At 41.5% G+C, this 24,153-nt stretch overlaps 1 protein-coding gene across 2 annotated transcripts in view; it reads right to left on the bottom strand.

The window, feature by feature from the left end:
• LOC117518769 (lisH domain-containing protein ARMC9) overlaps positions 1 to 24,153 on the bottom strand; it is a 139,800-nt gene that overhangs the window by 67,428 nt on the left and 48,219 nt on the right. For both annotated transcript variants that reach the window (XM_034179997.1, XM_034179998.1), the window contains 2 exons: positions 17,444 to 17,583; positions 2,249 to 2,325 (listed from right to left, as the gene is read on the bottom strand). In XM_034179997.1, coding sequence (XP_034035888.1) covers positions 2,249 to 2,325; positions 17,444 to 17,583 — 217 coding nt within the window. The remainder of the gene's footprint in view (positions 1 to 2,248; positions 2,326 to 17,443; positions 17,584 to 24,153) is intronic.

The raw sequence follows: 24,153 nt of genomic DNA, 5'->3' as shown, positions 1-24,153 counted from the left end.
TATTAGAACACAAAATTGGTTTTGGTAAGCTCATTGACCCCTGACCTCCTTACACAGGTGAATCTAATCATGAGAAAGGGTATTTAAGGTGGCCATTTGCAAATGTTTCCCCTCTTTGGGTCTCTTCTAATGAGTGGCAACATGGGAGCCTCTAAACACCTCTCAAATGACCTGAAAACAAAGATTGTTCAACATCATGGTTTAGGGGAAGGATACAAAAAGCTATCTCAGAGATTTCAGCTGTCAGTTTCTACTATTAGGAACATAGTGAGGAAATGGAAGACCACAGGCACAGTACTAGTTGAGGCCCGAAGTGGCAGGCCAAGAAATATCTCAGATAAGCTGAAGTGAAGGATGGTGAGAACAGTCATAGTCAACCCACAGACCTGCTCCAAAGATATACAACATGATCTTGCTGCAGATAGAGTCTCTGTGCATCGATCAACTATACAGCACACTTTGCACAAAGAGATGCTGTATGATGCTGTAATGCAGAGAAATTCTTTTCTGCGTACATGCCACAGATTCGCCTGAGGTATGCTAAAGCACATTTCAACAAGCTAGCTTCATTTTGGAATTAGATGCTTTTGACTGATTAAACTAAAATTGAGTTATTTGGACATAACGAGGGGCGGTATCCATGGCTGAAAAAGAATACAGCATTCGAAGAAAAACACTTGCTACCTACAGTAAAATTTGGAGGTGATTCCATCATGCTGTGGGGCTGTGTGGCCAGTGCAGGTACTGGGAATCTTGTTAAAGTTGAGGGTCACATGGATTCCAGTCAATATCAGCAGATTCTTGAGAATAATGTTGATGAATCAGTGACAAAGTTGAAGTTGCGCAGGGGCTGGATCTTTCAACAAGACAACAACCCTAAACACTGCCCAAAATCTACTAAGGCATTCATGCAGAGGAACAAGTACAACGTTCTGGAATGGCCATCTCAGTCCCCAGACCTGAGTATTATTGAAAATCTGTGGTGTGATTTTAAGTGGGTTGTTCATGCTCAGAAACCAACAAACCTGAGATGTTTTGTAAAGAAGAATGGTCCAAAATACCTTCAACCAGAATCCAGACGCTCACTGGAAACTACAGGAAGTGTTTGGAGGCTGTTATTTCTGCAAAAGGAGGATCTACTAAATATTGATGTATTTTTTTCTGTTGGGGTGCCCAAATTTATACACCTGCTTAATTTTGTTTATAGAATTATTGCACACGTTCTGTAAATCCTATAAACTTCATTTCACTTCTCAAATATCACTGTGTTTGTCTGCTATATGATATATTTAACTGAAATTGCTGATCCAAACAACCAATGATTTATAAAGGAAAACCATGGAAATCATCAGGGCTGCCCAAACTTTTACATACAACTGTAGATGCGACTAACACTGGTGCGACATGAAGTCCACGTTCTTCTTATTAGTGTATTGTTCTTTAATCAATGTTTAAATAACGTGGAAGAGACTATGTGGGAAAAGGAAAAACTACAATGTGAAAATAGCTCTTGATGTGGATTCATGTAAGACACAGACAGATTTTTGTGAGATACATGTTCCTACACTGGCACACAGTTCAGAAATTGTATGAGCCACAGAGCTGTTTCACAATTGGATAGCTGCATGATTTCCAGATTTACATCTTAAAATAAATAACTCAAATTAAGAACTGAATCACATAAATCTTTCAGTTTCATGCAATACACAGTAAATCAAGACTTCACATGAATGAAAATGGAAAGACAGGGCTCTCATAGTAGGATGTGATGTGTGTAACTTGCATCTGACATAAAGGTAAGGTGTCAACACTTCTGCTTCTGCATATGTAATCCTTCCCCTTTTTCCATTTGAAAAAAGTGAAAAGTAGAAGTTCTCAGCATCTATTCAGCTAGGAGGTTGCATAACGAAGCACACAACAATAACACTGATCAGAATTTTAATCAACAAAAGTATGAAATAACAGGTTGCTGGTTGCTAAAGTATGCTGGCAATTAAATTATTTGAATTATGTAAATGGGTCATTTATTTTATTGTGAACAGTGCTGTTCACTCTCTTTGATGATGGCTGTACAAACATTTACATTTAGAAGAACAAATAATTTTACACTGTGTGTGTATATTCTCGTGTGTGTGTGTGTGTGCAGTATGCAGGATTTCACCTGCTATTTATACATTCAGTGCTGCAATCGTGCATATGTCTAAATGCAGCAAGCTTCTTCACAGAAGTTGACAGGTGTGTGTATTACCTCATGATTGTCATGTCCGAGTAGGTCAGTTAGAACCTTTAGCACATGCTTTGCGTTTTTGGCACACTTCTTCTTTCCTGTACGAACACAAATGTCACACATAAAATACAAAACATTCACATACAGTTATGCTCCAATGTTTACATACCCTGGCAGAATTTTTTTTTTGGGGGGGGGGGGGGGGGGGGGGGCATTTTTCAGGTAACACGAATGATACAAAAACTTTTTTCACTCATGATAAGTGGTTAGGTGAAGCCATTTATTATCAAACAACTGTGTTTACTTTTTTAAATCATAATGACAACAGAAACTACCTAAAGGACCCTGATCAAAGGTTTACATACCCCTGTTCTTAATACCGTGTACTGTCCCCTTTAAAATCAATAAGAGTTTGGAGTTTTTTGTGGTAGTTGTGGAGGAGGCTCTCTGGTGGTAAAGCTGCCACTGAATATGTCTTGGACTTTATTTACATCAGTTATGAAGAAATACAAACAGTATGACACTCTATGGTAAATCTGCAAAAAACTGAGTGACTGTAAGAAGAATGTGAAAACCCACCAAGACACTAAGTTATAGGCTCATGTGGCTGTGATTAGAGAAATTGTGCACAGTGAAAAATTTGCATTTTGCATCAAAACTCTTAGCTTCATAGTGAAGTCGAGCAGAGAAGGATATTCTTTCACCAAAACAGATCAAATCTAGGCTTGCGTCTCAAACGTACCTTCTGGCCATTTGTAGCTAAACTTACCGGTCTTCCTTTTAAGAAAATCCTCCTCTATACCACTTCATCATGAAGATGGATAACTGGTGATACAACCCCAATTCCAATGAAGTTGGGATGTTGTGTGCAATGTAAATAAAAAGAGAATACAATGATTTGCAAATCCACTTCAACCTATATTCAACTGAATACACCACAAAGACAAGATATTTAATGTTCAAACTGATAGAATTTTTTTTGTTTTTGTGCAAATGTTTGCTCATTTTGAAATGGATGCCTGCAACACATTTCAAAAAAGTTGGGATGGGGCAACAAAAGACTGGGAAATTTGATGAATGCTCAAAGAACACCTGTTTGGAACATTCCAAAGGTGAACAGGTTAATTGGAAACAGGTGAGTGTCATGATTGGGTATAAAAGGAGCATCCCCAAAGGTCTCAGCTGTTCACAGGCAAAGATGGGGCAAAGATCACCACTTTGTGAACAACTGCATCAAAAAATAGTCCAACAGTTTAAGAACAATGTTTCTCAATGTTCAATTGCAAGGAATTTATCATCTACATCATCTACAGTCCTGATTATACAGTTCTGATTATATTATATAATCATAAGATTCAGAGAATCTGGAGAACTTTCTACACATAAGCGGAAAGGCCGAAAACCAACACTGACTTCCCGTGACCTTTGATCCATCGGGCAGCACTGCATTAAAAACCAACATCATTGTGTAAAGGATCTTACCGTGTGGGCTCAGGGACACTTCAGAAAACCATTGTCAGTTAACACAGTTCGTCGCTACATCTACAAGTGCAAGTTAAAACTCTACCATGCAAAGCGAAAGCCATACATCAACAACATCCAGAAACGCTACCGCCTTCTCTGGGCCTGAGCTCATTTGAAATGGACAGTCGCAAAATAGAAAAGTGTGCTGTGGTCTAATGAGTCCACATTTCCAAATGTTTTTGGAAATCATGGACGTCGTGTCCTCCAGAAAAAAGGGAAAAAAGACCATCCAGATTGTTACCAGTGCAAAGTTCAAAAGCCAGCATCTGTGATGGTATGAGGGTGTGTTAGTGTCCATGGCATGGGCAACTTACACATCTGTGATGCCACCATCAATGCTGAAAGGTACATCCAGCTTTTGGAGCAACACATGCTGCCATCCAAGCAACGTCTTTTTCAGGGACATCCCTGCATATTTCAGGAAGACAATGCCAAGCCACATTCTGCACGTGTTACAACTGCGTGGCTTTGTAGTAAAAGAGTGCGGGCACTAGACTGGCCTGCCTGCAGTCCAGACCTGTCGCCCATTGAAAATGTGTGGCGCATTATGAAACGCAAAATAAGACAACAGAGACCCGAGACTGTTGAACAATTGAAGCCGTATATCATGCAAGAATGGGAAAGAATTCCACCTACAGGGCTGTGAAATGAAAATTGTGAAATCAAAGGAAAATTTGCAGGGGGTCTGGGGGGCATAGGTCCCCAGGAGCGGGGGTATCAGGTCCCGTGGGATCCCAGAAACCAAATTAATTTTTTATCTAATGATACATTTTCAGCATCTCCCTGAACAAAACGTCTCAAAATTAGTGCATATTTAAATGAGCCTGTATTCAACCTTTCATTTGAACCGTCAATGATCATGTTGAAATAACAGAATATGACGTGGAAGCAGGACCTGGAATAATTTTCCTTTTAAATGTAAACCAAATTATTCATTAACTCAGAACAATTAAACTACATGAAATTCATGAAGACTGAAAAGACTGTTAAACCATGTCAAAAACCACAGCTAAGGCTTGTAGAATATTTTGAAAACCGTGGTAAAATATCAATAACATATCTTATAGTAAAAAAGCCACATATTCTTGTGTAAATTCCTGTAAATCCACTCAAAGCCACAGTGTCTTTTTCCCATGAAAAAAGTCTACATTAATAAAAACCCATTTACATTCTTGTGTAAATTCATGTAAATCCATTCAAAGCCACAGTCTTTTTTCCAATGAAAGAAAGCCTAGATTAATGAAAAAGTCACATAATCTTGTCTAAAATCCTGTTTGAACAGCACACTGTTTATTTTCCAGAGAGAGAAAAATACTTACCATGTTTTCTGAGGGCACAGTTCACTTTTCCTGTTTCTTTTATCTTTCAGGTTGTTTATGAAGCCAGCGACAATTCCACAGATTCTTGTCCATATCAGACTTTTTCAAACAGTCTTTCTTGCCATCTTCTCTCTGTCCAACGTTAGTCCGTGACAGAGACATGCTGCATAAGTCTTCTTTTAAAAACTTTAGAGCTCTAAAGCAGGGGTGGCCAAGTTCGGTCCTCCAGAGCCACATTCCTGACACTCTTAGTTGTCTCCCTGCTCCAACACACCTGAATCCAATGAAAGGCTCATTAAAAGTCTGCTAACAAGTCTTTGATTGGATTCAGGTGTGTTGGAGCAGGGAGACAACTAAGAGTGTCGGGAATGTGGCTCTCGAGGACCGAACTTGGCCACCCCTGCTCTAAAGGTTTGTGATGTCCACATGCTATGTTTAGCTTAAGCTTCGCACAGGAGACACACAGCATCACCGCAGCAACCAACCAGTCTCACTTTATGACAACTGTCACAACAGCCACGCTTTTTCTCCTCGAAACTCCACGGATCCGAGGACTGATTTGTATCTGTAACACACAGATACTCAGTGTCCGCAGACCGCCGCGGTCTTAGAAATCTTGCACAACGTCGTAAAAAAAAAAACACTGTGACAGACATTTTAAAAACTCAGTGATCACGATTACAGAGTAAAACACTAACACACACCCCCCCATGATGAAATCTGCGGAATTTCACAGATCCGCAGAGTTTTTACAGCCCTCCACCTACAAAGCTTCAACAGTTAGTGTCCTCGGTTCCCAAACGCTTACTGAGTGTTGTTAGAAGGAAAGGTGATGTAACAGTGGTAAACATACCACTGTCCCAGCTTTTTTGAAATGTGTTGCAGGCATCCATTTCAAAACGAACGGAAATTTGCACAAAAACAATAAAGCTTATCAGTTTGAACATTAAATATCTTGTCTTTGTGGTGTATTCAATTGAATATAGGTTGAAGAGGATTTGCAAATCACTGTTTTCTGTTTTTATTTACCTTTTACACAACATTCCAACTTCATTGGAATTGGGGTTGTACAAAATGCAAAGCTAAAGGGCTGATGTCCTGGGGGGGGGGGGGGGGGGGGGGCAGGGAGCAGTATCTGGATGCGGCGCCATATGGAATAATTATTTTAAAGTGGACAATGCATCTGCCCTTGGATCATGGCGGATGTCACATTCCACTTTGCACCCATGTCACACAGATGACATGACAGCTGATGGATGTAGCGTGGCTAGTGGTCGCCGTGCGGTGGGGGGCGCGTCTGGAGCTGTTCCAACGGTGATTACTTACTTTATTTACATTGCAGTGCCTTGGTAAATGTTGCATAGTTAGTCTTTCTAATAATGGTTTAGATGACGTATCGGTCATTATATGCTTATTACAAATGTGACACTGCGCTGATGCACGTCTCTGTGATGCACTGACTTGCAGCACAGCCTTCTGAACGAGGTGTCACAGACATGAAACACAGCATTATCTCATGAGGTGGACTGACAATGTATCTGTAATATCATGCTCATAATGGATGTAACACCCCATTTACGCACGCACTGCTCTGCCACTCAGAGATGCATTGACTTGCAGTGACACACAGTGTTTTCGGTTTGATTGCGCAATGTTCACGTCTTGTTCACAAAATGAATGCGTGCCACAAACAATGACATTACAAATGGGATGGAATGGTGGTGCTGTCCGGCAGCTGGAGCTGACGTGCCTGACCATCGTGAATGTCTCAAGCGTGATCAGACTGTTCCGAATGCTGTTTTGATGCGGTGAGAGTATTTAGAACACAGTCAGACTACAGTTAGAGTGCACCTCGACTGGTGTTTGATATTTTTCCACTTCGACTGCGCCACAAAAGTTTTAAACATGAGTGAAACATTTCGGGCAGCCGCACGACCGTGCCCAGCTGTTTAGACTGCTCTGAGAATGCTGTCCAACGTTTCCGAATGCACCTCTACACTTCCGGAATGTAGATCAAATTTTCATTCGGAGGTGATTCAGGTTCATTCGGCGGGGGGTATAAGGCAAAGTACATTTTGAATCCTAAAAGAGGGGCGACAAGAAAAGTTTTAAAATCACAGTTTCATGTTAATAATGATGCCATTTCTCTCCTGCCCAATCTAGTTTGTGTTCCATTTTGAGTGTTGGAGAGTTTCAGTCAGGTTTTAGAATATATCATAGTACAGAAACAGCATTAATGAAGGTTACAAATGATCTTCTTATGGCCTCAGACAGTGGACTCATCTCTGTGCTTGTTCTGTTAGACCTCAGTGCTGCTTTTGATACTGTTGACCATAAAATTTTATTACAGAGATTAGAGCATGCCATCGGTATTAAAGACACTGCACTGCGGTGGTTTGAATCATATTTATCTAATAGATTACAATTTGTTCATGTAAATGGAGAGTCTTCTTCACAGACTAAGGTTAGTTATGGAGTTCCACAAGGTTCTGTGCTAGGACCAATTTTATTCACTTTATACATGCTTCCCTTAGGCAGTATTATTAGAAAGCATTGCTTAAATTTTCATTGTTACGCAGATGATACCCAGCTTTATCTATCCATGAAGCCAGAGGACACACACCAATTAGTTAAACTGCAGGAATGTCTTACAGACATAAAGACATGGATGACCTCTAATTTCCTGCTTTTAAATTCAGATAAAACTGAAGTAATTGTACTTGGCCCCACAAATCTTAGAAACATGGTGTCTAACCAGATCCTTACTCTGGATGGCATTACCCTGACCTCTAGTAGTACTGTGAGAAATCTTGGAGTCATTTTTGATCAGGATATGTCCTTCAATGTGCATATTAAGCAAATATGTAGGACTGCTTTTTTGCATTTGCGCAATATCTCTAAAATTAGAAAGGTCTTGTCTCAAAGTGATGCTGAAAAACTCATTCATGCATTTACACTCAACAAAAATATAAACGCAACACTTTTGGTTTTGCTCCCATTTTGTATGAGATGAACTCAAAGATCTAAAACCTTTTCCACATACACAATATCACCATTTCCCTCAAATATTGTTCACAAACCAGTCTAAATCTGTAATAGTGAGCACTTCTTCTTTGCTGAGATCATCCATCCCACCTCACAGGTGTGCCATATCAAGATGCTGATTAGACACCATGATTAGTGCACAGGTGTGCCTTAGACTGCCCACAATAAAAGGCCACTCTGAAAGGTGCAGTTTTGTTTTATTGGGGGGGATACCAGTCAGTATCTGGTGTGACCACCATTTGCCTCATGCAGTGCAACACATATCCTTCACATAGAGTTGATCAGGTTGTCAATTGTGGCCTGTGGAATGTTGGTCCACTCCTCTTCAATGGCTGTGCGACGTTTCTGGATATACGACTGGTACACGCTGTCGTATACGCCGGTCCAGAGCATCCCAAACATGCTCAATGGGTGACATGTCCGGTGAGTATGCCGGCCATGCAAGAACTGGGACATTTTCAGCTTCCAAGAATTGTGTACAGATCCTTGCAACATGGGGCCGTGCATTATCCTGCTGCAACATGAGGTGATGTTCTTGGATGTATGGCACAACAATGGGCCTCAGGATCTCATCACGGTATCTCTGTGCATTCAAAATGCCATCAATAAAATGCACCTGTGTTCTTCGTCCATAACAGACGCCTGCCCATACCATAACCACACCGCCACCATGGGCCACTCGATCCACAACATTGACATCAGAAAACCGCTCACCCACACGACGCCACACACGCTGTCTGCCATCTGCCATGGACAGTGTGAACCGGGATTCATCCGTGAAGAGAACACCTCTCCAACGTGCCAAACGCCAGTGAATGTGAGCATTTGCCCATTCAAGTCGGTTACGACGACGAACTGGAGTCAGGTCAAGACCCCGATGAGGATGATGAGCATGCAGATGAGCTTCCCTGAGACGGTTTCTGACAGTTTGTGCAGAAATTCTTTGGTTATGCAAACCGATTGTTTCAGCAGCTGTCTGAGTGGCTGGTCTCAGACGATCTTGGAGGTGAACATGCTGGATGTTGAGGTCCTGGGCTGGTGTGGTTACACGTGGTCTGCGGTTGTGACGCTGGTTGGATGTACAGCCAAATTCTCTGAAAAGCCTTTGGAGACGGCTTATGGAAGAGAAATGAACATTCAATACACGAGCAACAGCTCTGGTTGACATTCCTGCTGTCAGCATGCCAATTGCACGCTCCCTCAAATCTTGCGACATCTGTGGCATTGTGCTGTGTGATAAAACTGCACCTTTCAGAGTGGCCTTTTATTGTGGGCAGTCTAAGGCACACCTGTGCACTAATCATGGTGTCTAATGAGCATCTTGATATGGCACACCTGTGAGGTGGGATGGATTATCTCAGCAAAGGAGAAGTGCTCACTATCACAGATTTAGACTGGTTTGTGAACAATATTTGAGGGGAAATGGTGATATTGTGTTTGTGGAAAAAGTTTTAGATGTTTGAGTTCATCTCATACAAAATGGGAGCAAAACCAAAAGTGTTGCGTTTATATTTTTGTTGAGTATATTTCCTCTAGGCTGGACTATTGTAATTCATTATTATCAGGTTGTCCTAAAAGTTCCCTGAAAAGCCTTCAGTTAATTCAAAATCCTGCAGCTAGAGTACTGACGGGGACTAGAAGGAGAGAGCATATTTCATCCATATTGGCCTCTCTTCATTGGCTTCCTGTTAATTCTAGAATAGAATTTAAAATTCTTCTTCTTACATATAAGGTTTTGAATAATCAGGTCCCATCTTATCTTAGGGACCTCATAGTACCATATCACCCCAATAGAGCGCTTCGCTCTCAGACTGCAGGCTTACTTGTAGTTCCTAGGGTTTTTAAGAGTAGAATGGGAGGCAGAGCCTTCAGCTTTCAGGCTCCTCTCCTGTGGAACCAGCTCCCAATTCGGATCAGGGAGACAGACACCCTTTCTACTTTTAAGATTAGGCTTAAAACTTTCCTTTTTGCTAAAGCTTATAGTTAGGGCTGAATCAGGTGACCCTGAACCGTCCCTTAGTTATGCTGCTATAGACTTAGACTGCTGGGGGTTCTCATGATGCACTGAGTTTTTCTTTCTCTTTTTACTCTGTATGCACCACTCTGCATTTAATCATTAGTGATTGATCTCTGCTCTCTTCCACAGCATGTCTTTTTCCTGATTCTCTCCCCTCAGCCCCAACCAGTCCCAGCAGAAGACTGCCCCTCCCTGAGCCTGGTTCTGCTGGAGGTTTCTTCCTGTTAAAAGGGAGTTTTTCCTTCCCATTGTCGCCAAGTGCTTGCTCACAGGGGGTCGTTTTGACCATTGGAGTTTTTCTGTAATTATTGTATGGCTTTTCCCCTACAATATAAAGCGCCTTGGGGCAACTGTTTGTTGTGATTTGGCGCTATATAAATAAAATTGATTTGATTTGATTACAGTGACACTTTGGGTAACAGAAACAAAGAGAAGGAAGCACTGTGGCTGGGTCTTTGTTAATGGTACATGTAGATAATGTAAAAGGGTAGCTGTGGTGGTGGTGGTGCGAAAGAGGAACCAAGATGCACTATAGATATAATACATGAGGGATTAAACAACAAAAATCCACAGTGCACTATTAGAGTCCAATGTTCAGAAAAGACAGAGGAAAAAAGTACTGAATGCAAGCATATACACGCTTTAACTTTTGACCATCATTAAATTATCAACCTGAAGCAAAGTTAGACGGAGAGCCTGCGCCACTTAAAAAACTAACATCACTGCTTATACCTCATGGACATGTTTTCTCTCATAAGAATGGGTGTACTTTTAAAAATCCGGCTAATAGAAATATATCACAGAGATTGTTATGTATGTGATTTAATTTGGCTAACTCTGTTGGTCCTGCAATGGACAAGCGAAATGTCCAGGGTGAACCCTGCCTCCCACCCAATGACTACCAGGACAGGCTCCAGCTCCCATGACCCTTAAATAAAATAGGTGGGTTTAGAAAATGGATGGCTATGATGGACAGCATGAGAGCAACTGTTAAACTGGGTAGTTCTCCTTTTAGTCAATGCAGTACATGGTCGTTGTTAAACAAAGTTTAAAAAAACAAACTAACAGTTGACATAATCCATGTAGAAAGCATTACATTTTGTGACTTTTTCCTTACTACTGTAGCCAATGTGGTGGCTCAGTAAGATTAGACCGGACTAGTGTAGTGTTTGGGGTGAAGTGTTGTAATTTGGCACTGCATAAATAAATGAAATTGAACTGACAGTTTAAGGGATTAAAGCTACACTCAACCAAGTGGCAACCTGAGCCCGCTGGAATTGAAACCGACACGGAAGTGTAGTACCTTGACTGGCCGCTTGAAGCTGGCTCCAGAACAGAACACATTCCTGTAGGACTCTGTGTTAAAATGTCCAAATGTCCAGAGCAGAAATAAACACGTTTCATGCCTGATACAAAAGACTGTTTTTGTTGTGTGGGCCAGGAGAAGAGGTACTGCTGGCCCACCACCAGAGGGCGCCCTGCCTGAAGTGCGGGCTTCAGGCACGAGAGGGCGCTGCCGCCACGGACACAACTGGGAGTGACAGCTGTCACACATCAACTCATGACAGCTGTCACCCATCTTCATTTCATCACTCCATAAAAGCCGGATGTCATCTCCACCTCGCTGCCGAGATATCATCTACCTGTGAAGGTAACTCTCTGCTAAACTGAAAACACTGACTAACAGTCTGAACTTCTTTGCAGCCGTTTTCCTGTAAGTGTTTCCTTATCTGTGGGATTGGCGTTTGGTGTGATCAGCGACGGCTTCGCTTCACACCCCAACCAGATAAGTGGTTGACAGGAGTTGCACGTGTGTGTGATTAGAGGTGGAGGTGACTTTCCACCTTCTGACTGTTTTTGTTACTGGGTGTGCACACACCCACATCTCACTGTTTGTGCTCCTCGCCAGCAGTACCAGATCCGACAGTCGGGGAAGGTGATCACCTGGGAATTCAGGACTTGGCGGCTCCAGTATTCTCCGGGTTCTGTGGCGGTGGAAATCGTGTGGTTCCGGCTCTTATCAGGACAGACGTCTTCTATCCTCGAGCCTGCCCACTCGTCACCTTGGTGTATTGACTGCTGTCAGATTCTGTGATTGTCTGTATCATCGTTGTGCACATTCACAACATTAAACTGTTACCTTTTGGCTCATCTATTGACCGTTCATTTGCGCCCCCTGTTGTGGGTCCGTGTCACTACACTTTCCCAACAGTTTTGTTCTCCTTCACCACTTTCCTTCTCCATGACAACTGTACGGGGGGTGAATTTCTTTCTATCGTTTAACAGGTTTTAAGCCATAAAGTTCTGTAAATTTGTTGGCGTGGTCGCTTTGAGTGACAGCTGCTGAACGGAGCATTTTCTCCACTCATCTTTAGCTCTGAGTATGCTCGATGTGGCTGGTCATGGAGGCTGCATCTGCGTATTTAGAGTATTTTATTATCAACACCTGGAATAATGCCAGTTGTTGTGGCGAAATGTCTGAATGGTTGAGGCATCTCTGTTGTTGTATTCGCACTGAGTGAAACTTCTGTCAGATTTAATGATGTACGAGTATGCTGACAGTGTTAGCACTTTTAGCAGCTGTCAGGAGCTTCAACCGTTAGGTCCACTTAATGTAGGATTGCTGAAAAAATACACAGCTCATAACTCTTAATATGCACAACAAAGTACATCGTTAGGAGAACCACTACCCAGTCCCCATAAATATGACTTAATAAACACCTTGGAGGTTAAGTGGCTCGGATGCTAAGAGAGAGGCATGTTCAGGCATCTTTTGTCACATATAGAGCCACTCATGCTCCACCCCTTTTTGCATTAATGAGTTTGACGTTTAACTTTTGTGAACATGGCGCCATACAGAACATAGCCCAGACACTGGCTTCATTTTGGCTCTTCTGGGTCTCTATAGAAAGCCACTGGGTGATGTCATGCAGTCTCCATCCATTATATATAAAGTCTATGTACTCAACTCAAATATTTAAGGATTTAAGACAGAAACAGAAACTGGTTAATGCTTAAAAAAATACTTTATATGAAAACCACACTGTTTTCAAGGAACCTAGGATTTAAAAAAAATAAATCATAAATTCATTTCTATACACTCACCAACAACATAAGTAGATGTGAGTACAAATAATAAAACCCATCCAAAGAGGAAATTTCAGCACAGATCCAAATCTTGCTCATTACAACTAGTTGCTTGGCTATAAATAGACAAAGAAATACATAACAAACCAACCAAATTGACAAACAAACAAGCAAAAGCTCTAACTGTGTTCTTCCCAATCTACAATAGCAAATTATGTAAGTGAAACAATAGGGGCAGTACTTCACTAATCTGAATCATTTGGTAAAATGCATTTAAAACAGTTCACATCTCACATAGTGCAGAACAACTTGGAAAAGGTCTTTAGAGATGAAAAAGTAAGTGTGTGATCATGAAGCTATCAATCAATCAATCAATTTTTTTATATAGCGCCAAATCACAACAAACAGTTGCCCCAAGGCGCTTTATATTGTAAGGCAAGGCCATACAATAATTATGTAAAACCCCAACGGTCAAAACGACCCCCTGTGAGCAAGCACTTGGCTACAGTGGGAAGGAAAAACTCCCTTTTAACAGGAAGAAACCTCCAGCAGAACCAGGCTCAGGGAGGGGCAGTCTTCTGCTGGGACTGGTTGGGGCTGAGGGAGAGAACCAGGAAAAAGACATGCTGTGGAGGGGAGCAGAGATCGATCACTAATGATTAAATGCAGAGTGGTGCATACAGAGCAAAAAGAGAAAGAAACAGTGCATCATGGGAACCCTCCAGCAGTCTACGTCTATAGCAGCATAACTAAGGGATGGTTCAGGGTCACCTGATCCAGCCCTAACTATAAGCTTTAGCAAAAAGGAAAGTTTTAAGCCTAATCTTAAAAGTAGAGAGGGTGTCTGTCTCCCTGATCTGAATTGGGAGCTGGTTCCACAGGAGAGGAGCCTGAAAGCTGAAGGCTCTGCCTCCCATTCTACTCTTACAAACCCTAGGAACTACAAGTAAGCCTGCAGTCTGAGAGCGAAGCGCTCTATTGGGGTGATATGGTACTACGAGGTCCCTAAGATAAGATGGGACCTGATTATTCAAAACCTTATAAGTAAGAAGAAGAATTTTAAATTCTATTCTAGAATTAACAGGAAGCCAATGAAGAGAGGCCAATATGGGTGAGATATGCTCTCTCCTTCTAGTCCCCGTCAGTACTCTAGCTGCAGCATTTTGAATTAACTGAAGGCTTTTTAGGGAACTTTTAGGACAACCTGATAATAATGAATTACAATAGTCCAGCCTAGAGGAAATAAATGCATGAATTAGTTTTTCAGCATCACTCTGAGACAAGACCTTTCTGATTTTAGAGATATTGCGTAAATGCAAAAAAGCAGTCCTACATATTTGTTTAATATGCGCTTTGAATGACATATCCTGATCAAAAATGACTCCAAGATTTCTCACAGTATTACTAGAGGTCAGGGTAATGCCATCCAGAGTAAGGATCTGGTTAGACACCATGTTTCTAAGATTTGTGGGGCCAAGTACAATAACTTCAGTTTTATCTGAGTTTAAAAGCAGGAAATTAGAGGTCATCCATGTCTTTATGTCTGTAAGACAATCCTGCAGTTTAGCTAATTGGTGTGTGTCCTCTGGCTTCATGGATAGATAAAGCTGGGTATCATCTGCGTAACAATGAAAATTTAAGCAATACCGTCTAATAATACTGCCTAAGGGAAGCATGTATAAAGTGAATAAAATTGGTCCTAGCACAGAACCTTGTGGAACTCCATAATTAACTTTAGTCTGTGAAGAAGATTCCCCATTTACATGAACAAATTGTAATCTATTAGACAAATATGATTCAAACCACCGCAGCGCAGTGCCTTTAATACCTATGGCATGCTCTAATCTCTGTAATAAAATTTTATGGTCAACAGTATCAAAAGCAGCACTGAGGTCTAACAGAACAAGCACAGAGATGAGTCCACTGTCCGAGGCCATAAGAAGATCATTTGTAACCTTCACTAATGCTGTTTCTGTACTATGATGAATTCTAAAACCTGACTGAAACTCTTCAAATAGACCATTCCTCTGCAGATGATCAGTTAGCTGTTTTACAACTACCCTTTCAAGAATTTTTGAGAGAAAAGGAAGGTTGGAGATTGGCCTATAATTAGCTAAGATAGCTGGGTCAAGTGATGGCTTTTTAAGTAATGGTTTAATTACTGCCACCTTAAAAGCCTGTGGTACATAGCCAACTAACAAAGATAGATTGATCATATTTAAGATGGTATGGCTTCCTTGAGCAGCCTGGTAGGAATGGGGTCTAATAAACATGTTGATGGTTTGGATGAAGTAACTAATGAAAATAACTCAGACAGAACAATCGGAGAGAAAGAGTCTAACCAAATACCGGCATCACTGAAAGCAGCCAAAGATAACGATATGTCTTTGGGATGGTTATGAGTAATTTTTTCTCTAATAGTTAAAATTTTGTTAGCAAAGAAAGTCATGAAGTCATTACTAGTTAAAGTTAATGGAATACTCAGCTCAATAGAGCTCTGACTCTTTGTCAGCCTGGCTAAAGTGCTGAAAAGAAACCTGGGGTTGTTCTTATTTTCTTCAATTAGTGATGAGTAGAAAGATGTCCTAACTTTACGGAGGGCTTTTTTATAGAGCAACAGACTCTTTTTCCAGGCTAAGTGAAGATCTTCTAAATTAGTGAGACGCCATTTCCTCTCCAACTTACGGGTTATCTGCTTTAAGCTACGAGTTTGTGAGTTATACCACGGAGTCAGATACTTCTGATTTAAAGCTCTCTTTTTCAGAGGAGCTACAGCATCCAAAGTTGTCTTCAATGAGGATGTAAAACTATTGACGAGATACTCTATCTCCCTTACAGAGTTTAGGTAGCTACTCTGCACTGTGTTGGTATATGGCATTAGAGAACATAAAGAAGGAATCATATCCTTAAACCTAGTTACAGCGCTTTCTGAAAGACTTCTAGTGTAATGAAACTTATTCCCTACTGCTGGGTAGTCCATCAGAGTAAATGTAAATGTTATTAAGAAATGATCAGACAGAAGGGAGTTTTCAGGGAATACTGTTAAGTCTTCTATTTCCATACCATAAGTCAGAACAAGATCTAAGATATGATTAAAGTGGTGGGTGGACTCATTTACTTTTTGAGCAAAGCCAATAGAGTCTAATAATAGATTAAATGCAGTGTTGAGGCTGTCATTCTCAGCATCTGTGTGGATGTTAAAATCGCCCACTATAATTATCTTATCTGAGCTAAGCACTAAGTCAGACAAAAGGTCTGAAAATTCACAGAGAAACTTACAGTAACGACCAGGTGGACGATAGATAATAACAAATAAAACTGGTTTTTGGGACTTCCAATTTGGATGGACAAGACTAAGAGACAAGCTTTCAAATGAATTAAAGCTCTGTCTGGGTTTTTGATTAATTAATAAGCTGGAATGGAAGATTGCTGCTAATCCTCCGCCCCGGCCCGTGCTACGAGCATTCTGACAGTTAGTGTGACTCTGGGGTGTTGACTCATTTAAACTAACATATTCATCCTGCTGTAACCAGGTTTCTGTTAGGCAGAATAAATCAATATGTTGATCAATTATTATATCATTTACTAACATGGACTTAGAAGAGAGAGACCTAATGTTTAATAGACCACATTTAACTGTTTTAGTCTGTGGTGCAGTTGAAGGTGCTATATTATTTTTTCTTTTTGAATTTTTATGCTTAAATAGATTTTTGCTGGTTATTGGTAGTCTGGGAGCAGGCACCGTCTCTATGGGGATGGGGTAATGAGGGGATGGCAGGGGGAGAGAAGCTGCAGAGAGGTGTGTAAGACTACAACTCTGCTTCCTGGTCCCAACCCTGGATAGTCACGGTTTGGAGGATTTAAGAAAATTGGCCAGATTTCTAGAAATGAGAACTGCTCCACCCAAAGTGGGATGGATGCCGTCTCTCCTAACCAGGTTTTCCCCAGAAGCTTTGCCAATTATCTATGAAGCCCACCTCATTTTTTGGACACCACTCAGACAGTCAGCAATTCAAGGAGAACATGCGGCTAAACATGTCACTCCCGGTCCGATTGGGGAGGGGCCCAGGGAAAACTACAGAGTCCGACATTGTTTTTGCAAAGTTACACACCGATTTAATGTTAATTTTAGTGACCTCCGATTGGCTATCCAACCAAATCTTGAAATGGTTGAGTTGTTTCATTATCACTCATCTGTAACTCTGTGGTGAGTATTGCTCATACCTTTTGTTCTCAGACACAAATTCAAAAGCAGAGCCACAGCATACATCAGGGTGCTATCATTCATGCAATCTGTGTCCTGCAGCTCGCCAACCAGCCAGTCAATCAGGTCATCTTCTATCATGGCTGTCTGTTGGCACCTCCTGTTAGAATATGCAGATATGCGGTAGAATATAAATATAGAATATGCGGTAAATGGAAAATTAAAAGTACAATCCAACAAATATATGTTTTTGTCAAAGCAGCAAAATGGATGACAAAGGTTTAGCTGAATGTTGCAGAAACACACAGAAATGTACCCATGCTGCTAGGGATGCACGTTCCACATTTTTTCACTTCCGATTCAATCTCGATACCTGAATTTGGATATCTGCTGATACTATTCTGATACCAGAGCTCTGTTTGCGTTAATATTATTATTATCATTATTGCTGACTTTATATTAGGACATTCTCTATCCCCGGTTGTTTTGAAACAAGGTTCGGCCAGATCGGCACACAGAAATGATCACACAGACTGCATTTTGCTAGAACAAACAGGCGTATATTTATTCCCCACAAAAGCAGTTACATCAAACACAAGTGGTTGCAGCGCATAAAATATCTCTTTCTCTCTTACCGTGACGCCTTTAAGGTGGAGAGCCAACACCTTTCGGTAGAGTGCGCTTGTCAACCGGCTGGGCGTTTGTACGAAACCCGCAGCAGACTCTACCGAAAGGTGTTGGCTCTCCACCTTAAAGGCGTCACGGTAAGAGAGAAAGAGATATTTTATGCGCTGCAACCACTTGTGTTTGATGTAACTGCTTTTGTGGGGAATAAATATACGCCTGTTTGTTCTAGCAAAATGCAGTCTGTGTGATCATTTCTGTGTGCCGATCTGGCCGAACCTTGTTTCAAAACATTTTTGGCGTTATCGGCAGGATCCGGTTGCGCTCAGACTACACACAGAAATGTCTTGTTTTAGGAAGGGAAAAGGAGATGCGGAGGTGGCATCTCAACAGGAAGAAGTGGTCCCGGGGTGGGATGGGATTACTTTTAAAGAAATAGGCCAGCTTCTACGGCGACGCGGGGGACGCCCTGGGCCGTGGACTGGAGCGATTCCCACCGCAACGCCACCGGTTTTATGTGAGATGTTAAAACGGGTGGAGGTTAAAGAGAAAGCTCCGTTGGGAGGTATTCATGAAATGATGTGGATTTGTGCGTAAGCTTGGAAAGAGCGAGTTTTAATGTTAGATACGGTTCGCTCATCAGAATGCGCTAAGTCACAAAAAGTGACAAAATTAGAACAACAGGTAAAACAGTTGGAGGGACAGTTAAAGGAGTTTGTATGGGGAGAGGAACAACAACGTTCATTTGACATGGCAAAGGAAGCCATACAACAAGCTGTGTCTTTAGGGAAAATGCAATCAGGACCAGTAGAACTTCAAGTGTCTGCTTTAAATGACTATGCTAATTGGAGTCTATGGCAGAAACAAAATAGGATACGAAAACCTTTAGGATTCTGGTCGAGGAAACTCCCAGATGCGGGTACGCGTTATACTCCCTTTGAGAAACAACTTTTAGCATGTTATTGGGCTCTAATTGAAACTGAATCACAAACAGTAGGACATGAGGTAATGATGAGAACTCAGATACCTATTCTCTCATGGGTAATGAGTAATCCTACCACACACCGAATAGGAACAGCTCAGGAAGCTAGTGTAATAAAATGGAAATGGTATGTGTCAGAACGAGTGAAACCAGGTGAGAAGGGGGTTTCGTTGCTACATGAACAAGTAGCTGATGCTCCTGAGAAAGATGAGGTGCCTTTTGAAGTTCAACCATTAGAGGAATCTCCTGTGAAAGCGGGAAAAAGATGGGATGATTTGTCAGATGATGAGAGAAGTCGAGCATGGTTTACGGATGGTTCTTGTCAATATCAAGCAGGAAAAAGGCGATGGAAAGCAGGAGTTTCAACCCACAATTAGGTCAATCTTTAGAAGAATTAGGAGAAGGAAAAAGAAGTCAGTGGGCGGAGTTGAAGGCTGTGCATATGGTGAAGCATGCTGGGGTCATTCTGAACTGGGAGTGAAGAGCTGGGGTTATTATGTTTTTGCAAGAGGAAATACCTTTTTGATGCCTGTTGATTAAAGGAATTATGTGCGCCAGAGAGTTTGAGATGGCCACTCACCCTCCCTTCGCGCACACACTAGAAAAGAGGGGGCAGAGCCATGCTCCGATAGAGTCTGCTGCGGGTTTCGTACAAACGCCCAGCCGGTTGACAAGCGCACTCTACCGAAAGGTGTTGGCTCTCCACCTTAAAGGCGTCACGGTAAGAGAGAAAGAGATATTTTATGCGCTGCAACCACTTGTGTTTGATGTAACTGCTTTTGTGGGGAATAAATATACGCCTGTTTGTTCTAGCAAAATGCAGTCTGTGTGATCATTTCTGTGTGCCGATCTGACCGAACCTTGTTTCAAAACACCGGTTATACAGCTTCACGATGAAGTGGTATAGAGGATGATTTTCTTAAAAAGAAGCCATAAAAGTTAAGCTACAGCTCAGGAGGGATCCAGGGGCAATGTCACAGTAGGGGATGAGGGGGCAGGGCCCCTGAAGCTATAGGGTTTTACATCTCTAAAATGTTATTGGCAAGCCTTATTTTAACCTTATTTACTTTAAGCCTTATTTTTTTGTGGTTTTATATGCATTGAAAGCAAGAATACGAGACGTGCATGTTTCTATCAAAGTCTAAGTTAATAAAATAAATAAGGCTGAAAAGGTTAAAAACATTAATATTTGATGGACATAACATTTGCTCTCTTCTTCAAAAATGACACACAGTATCTTGAATCCAGTGGAGGAGGCAGTTTTTCGGTCATCTTGACAGTTTTTTACAACATCTATGAGTGGGACTGCATTAGTTAAAAAAAATTGTTTGCCTTGTTTAATTGTCTTGTTTGAACAAGAGCTGAATCTGGACTGATTTGATTGTCAAACCTGCTCTTTTAAAGATGAAGCCTGGGTGAAAACTTTTTGAATTACTTTTTCACACTTTCCTGTTTCACTGAGGCTGTGTGGTGAAGATGGCCATTTATGATCGTCAAATTTAAAGCACATGTAGCACTAAAGTCCGCTGTTCACACAAATGATCATGAAATCATTTGTAAACAGTAAAGTTTTTAAACAGTTCCAATGAAAGCTAATGTGAAAATGAGTGAAGCCCCGCTCCTCCTCTCCCCCTCCTCCCCCCTTCTCTTTCTCTCCCCCTCCTCTCCCCCCCCCTCCCCCTTCCCTCCCTCACACCGTCTCGCTGTTTTCCTGCTTCGAGGAAATTGAGCTTTTTGGAAACAAGAAGCCTTTCAACTGTAAAATAAACCGTAAATTTCTGAATGTATCATCAGCTACATGCACATGAGGAACTCTGGATTAATAGTGAAGAATTATGATGGAGTTTTTTTTCACCTTTCATTGGATAAAGATGCTGTATTCAGCTGTGAGCTGCTGCACTCTGAGCTGCCATTTCATAGCGTTTCACAGCTCCAGAGAACACTGAAACCGCTGACTGGTGATCTCTGCTGTTTGCGGCCGATTCGATACGAAGAAATTTAGAAAAATATTTCTTATTTCTTTAACTGTTTGTTTAAAATTGCAAAATAAAGCAAAACAGTGACTCTATAAGCTTGAAATATAATTTAATTGGTACATTTTCAGCAACATTTAAGTTTGTTTCTCTGAAAACCCATGTTGGGTGGCACAGCCAATTTGAACCAGAGAGCCAGGTGGAAATTTGCCACCCACCATGGCTAGAACCCTGCTCCTCAACTGTGGAAGAAATCTCTCTCAAACAGATGCCACAGTTCAGGAGAGGTTTCACAGACATGGCTCCCCTCCTGTATTGAAAAACTCCACAGGTTGTAACAGAAATTTCCGATACGTGAATTACATTGGTATTGGAAGCCAATACCGACATTGGATTGGACTGGCCCCATCCTTACATGCTGTGAATATAGTCTAAACCTGCAAAGAAAGTAAATTAGTGCAAGGTGAACTAGAAGTTACAACCCCAATTCCAATGAAGTTGGGGCGTTGTGTAAAATGTAAATAAAACAGAATACAATGATTTGCAAATCCTCTTAAACCTAAATTCAACTGAATACACCACAAAGACAAGATATTTAATGTTCCAACTGATAAACTTTATTGTTTTTGTGCAAATAGTTGCTTATTTTGAAATGGATGCCTGCAACACGTTTCAAAAAAGCTGGGACAGTGGTATGTTTACCATTGTGTTATATCATCTTTCCTTCGAATAACACTCAATAAGTGTTTGGGAACTGAGGACACTAATTGTTGAAGCTTTGTAGGTGGAATTCTTTCTGGAATTCATTCTTGCTTGACGTACAACTTCAGTTGTTAAACAGTCCGGGGTCTCTGTTGTCGTATTTTGTGCTTCATAATGCATCACACATTTTCAGTGGGCGACAGGTCTGGACTGCAGGCAGGCCAGTCTAGTACCTGCACTCTTTTACTATGAAGCCATGCTGTTGTAACACGTGCAGAATGTGGCTTGGGATTGTCTTGCTGAAATAAGCAGGGACGTCCCTGAAAAAGACGTTGCTTGGATGGCAGCATACGAGGTCTGTCAATAAAGTATAGGTCCTTTTTATTTTTTTCAAAAACTATATGGATTTCATTCATATGTTTTTACGTCAGACATGCTTGAACCCTCGTGCGCATGCGTGAGTTTTTCCACGCCTGTCGGTGACGTCATTCGCCTGTGAGCACTCCTTGTGGGAGGAGTCGTCCAGCCCCTCGTCGGAATTCCTTTGTCTGAGAAGTTGCTGAGAGACTGGCGCTTTGTTTGATCAAAATTTTTTCTAAGCCTGTGAGACACATCGAAGTGGACACGGTTCGAAAAATTAAGCTGGTTTTCAGTGAAAATTTTAACGGCTGATGAGAGATTTTGAGGTGATACTGTCGCTTTAAGGACTTCCCACGGTGCGAGACGTCGCGCAGCGCTCCCAGGCGCCGTCGTCAGCCTGTTTCAAGCTGTCACTGACAGGCGTGGAAAAACTCACGCATGCGCACGAGGGTTCAAGCATGTCTGACGTAAAAACATATGAATGAAATCCATATAGTTTTTGAAAAAAATAAAAAGGACCTATACTTTATTGACAGCCCTCGTATGTTGCTCCAAAAGCTGGATGTACCTTTCAGCATTGATGGTGCCATCACAGATGTGCTAGTTGCCCATGCCATGAGCACTAACACACCCCCACACCATCACAGATGCTGGCTTTTGAACTTTGCGCTGGTAACAATGTGGATGGTCTTTTTCCTCTTTTGTCTGGAGGACAGGACGTCCATGATTTTCAAAAACAATTTGAAATGTGGACTCATCAGACCACAGCACAGCAAAGATTCACTGATGTTTCTTACCAGTTATTTGTGGATGACATCCAGCTTTACTGCTCCTTTAAGCCATCTGAGATGAAGCTCGATTCCCTTCTCCATTGTTTAGTGGAAATAAAACAATGGCTAAGGAATAACTTTCTTCAGCTCAATGCAGACAAAACAGAGACATTGGTTATCGCCCCTGCTGCCCATATTCCAGGTATTCAACAGTACTTGGGTGACCTGGGCCAGTCTGCAAAGTCAAGTCTTCGAAACTTGGATGTCATCTTTGACAAAGACATGTCTTTAGTACAGCACTGTAAATAGCTGACGAGGAACTGCTTCTTTCAACTAAGAAACATCTCTAAGCTCAGGAAAATGGTGTCACGAAATGATTTAGAGCTTATTATTCATGCCTTTGTGTCAACACGTTTAGACTCTTGTAACAGTTTGTTTTCATGTCTAAACAAGAAGAAGCTGCGTCGACTGCAGCTAGTACAAAACTCTGCAGCGAGAATTCTGACACAAGCCAACAGGAGGACACACATTTCCCCAATTTTAAAGGAGCTTCATTGGCTGCCAGTGTCCTACAGGATCAATTTTAAAATTTTGGTTTTAACCTTTAGAGCTCTACATAGTCAGGCGCCTTCCTATATCTGTGACCTCATCCAGCCTTATGCCCCTGCCAGGGCGCTGAGGTCTGTTGATCAAAATCTGTTGATGGTTCCACGCACCCGTTTTTCAACCAGAGGAGAGCGATCCTTCCAGGCTGTTGCTCCCAGGCTTTGAAACGGTCTCCCGCTCTCTCTGCGCTCGCTGGACTCTGTTGACACTTTTAAAAGCCAACTTAAGACTTTCTTTTTTACACAAGCTTTTGCTTAGTTTTTTGGGCTGCTATGCTATGTTTTTAAAAGTCTCGGCCATTGTGTGGTGTATTGTGTTGTCTTTTTTTGTTCATGTTGTGAAGCACCATGTGGCTCTTGTCTGTGAAAGGTGTTATACAAATAAAGCTTACTTACTTACTTACTTACAGCACACTTTTCCACTTTATGTCTGTCCATTTCAAATGAGCTCGGCCTTGCCGCTTACGTGTAGAAAGTTCTCCAGATTCTCTGAATAATTTGATTATATTATGGACTGTAGATGATGGAATCCCTGGAACTGGTTCTCGCACGTGGTACTGCTGTCACAAATATTGACATCATGCCTCTTACATCAGTGGTGTCAGTTTCGCTGCTGTGTTTAGTGGAACAACAACCTTATATATCATTATGGCGATGCATCAACTCCTCAACTAAGAATGAACTCGAAGCCAGACTGCCTGATGTCTTAGCTTC

Source organism: Thalassophryne amazonica, chromosome 10 (genome assembly GCF_902500255.1).
Source record: "Thalassophryne amazonica chromosome 10, fThaAma1.1, whole genome shotgun sequence".
NCBI classification, from domain to species: domain Eukaryota; kingdom Metazoa; phylum Chordata; class Actinopteri; order Batrachoidiformes; family Batrachoididae; genus Thalassophryne; species Thalassophryne amazonica.
This window is presented reverse-complemented; position numbering and strand designations above follow the sequence as displayed.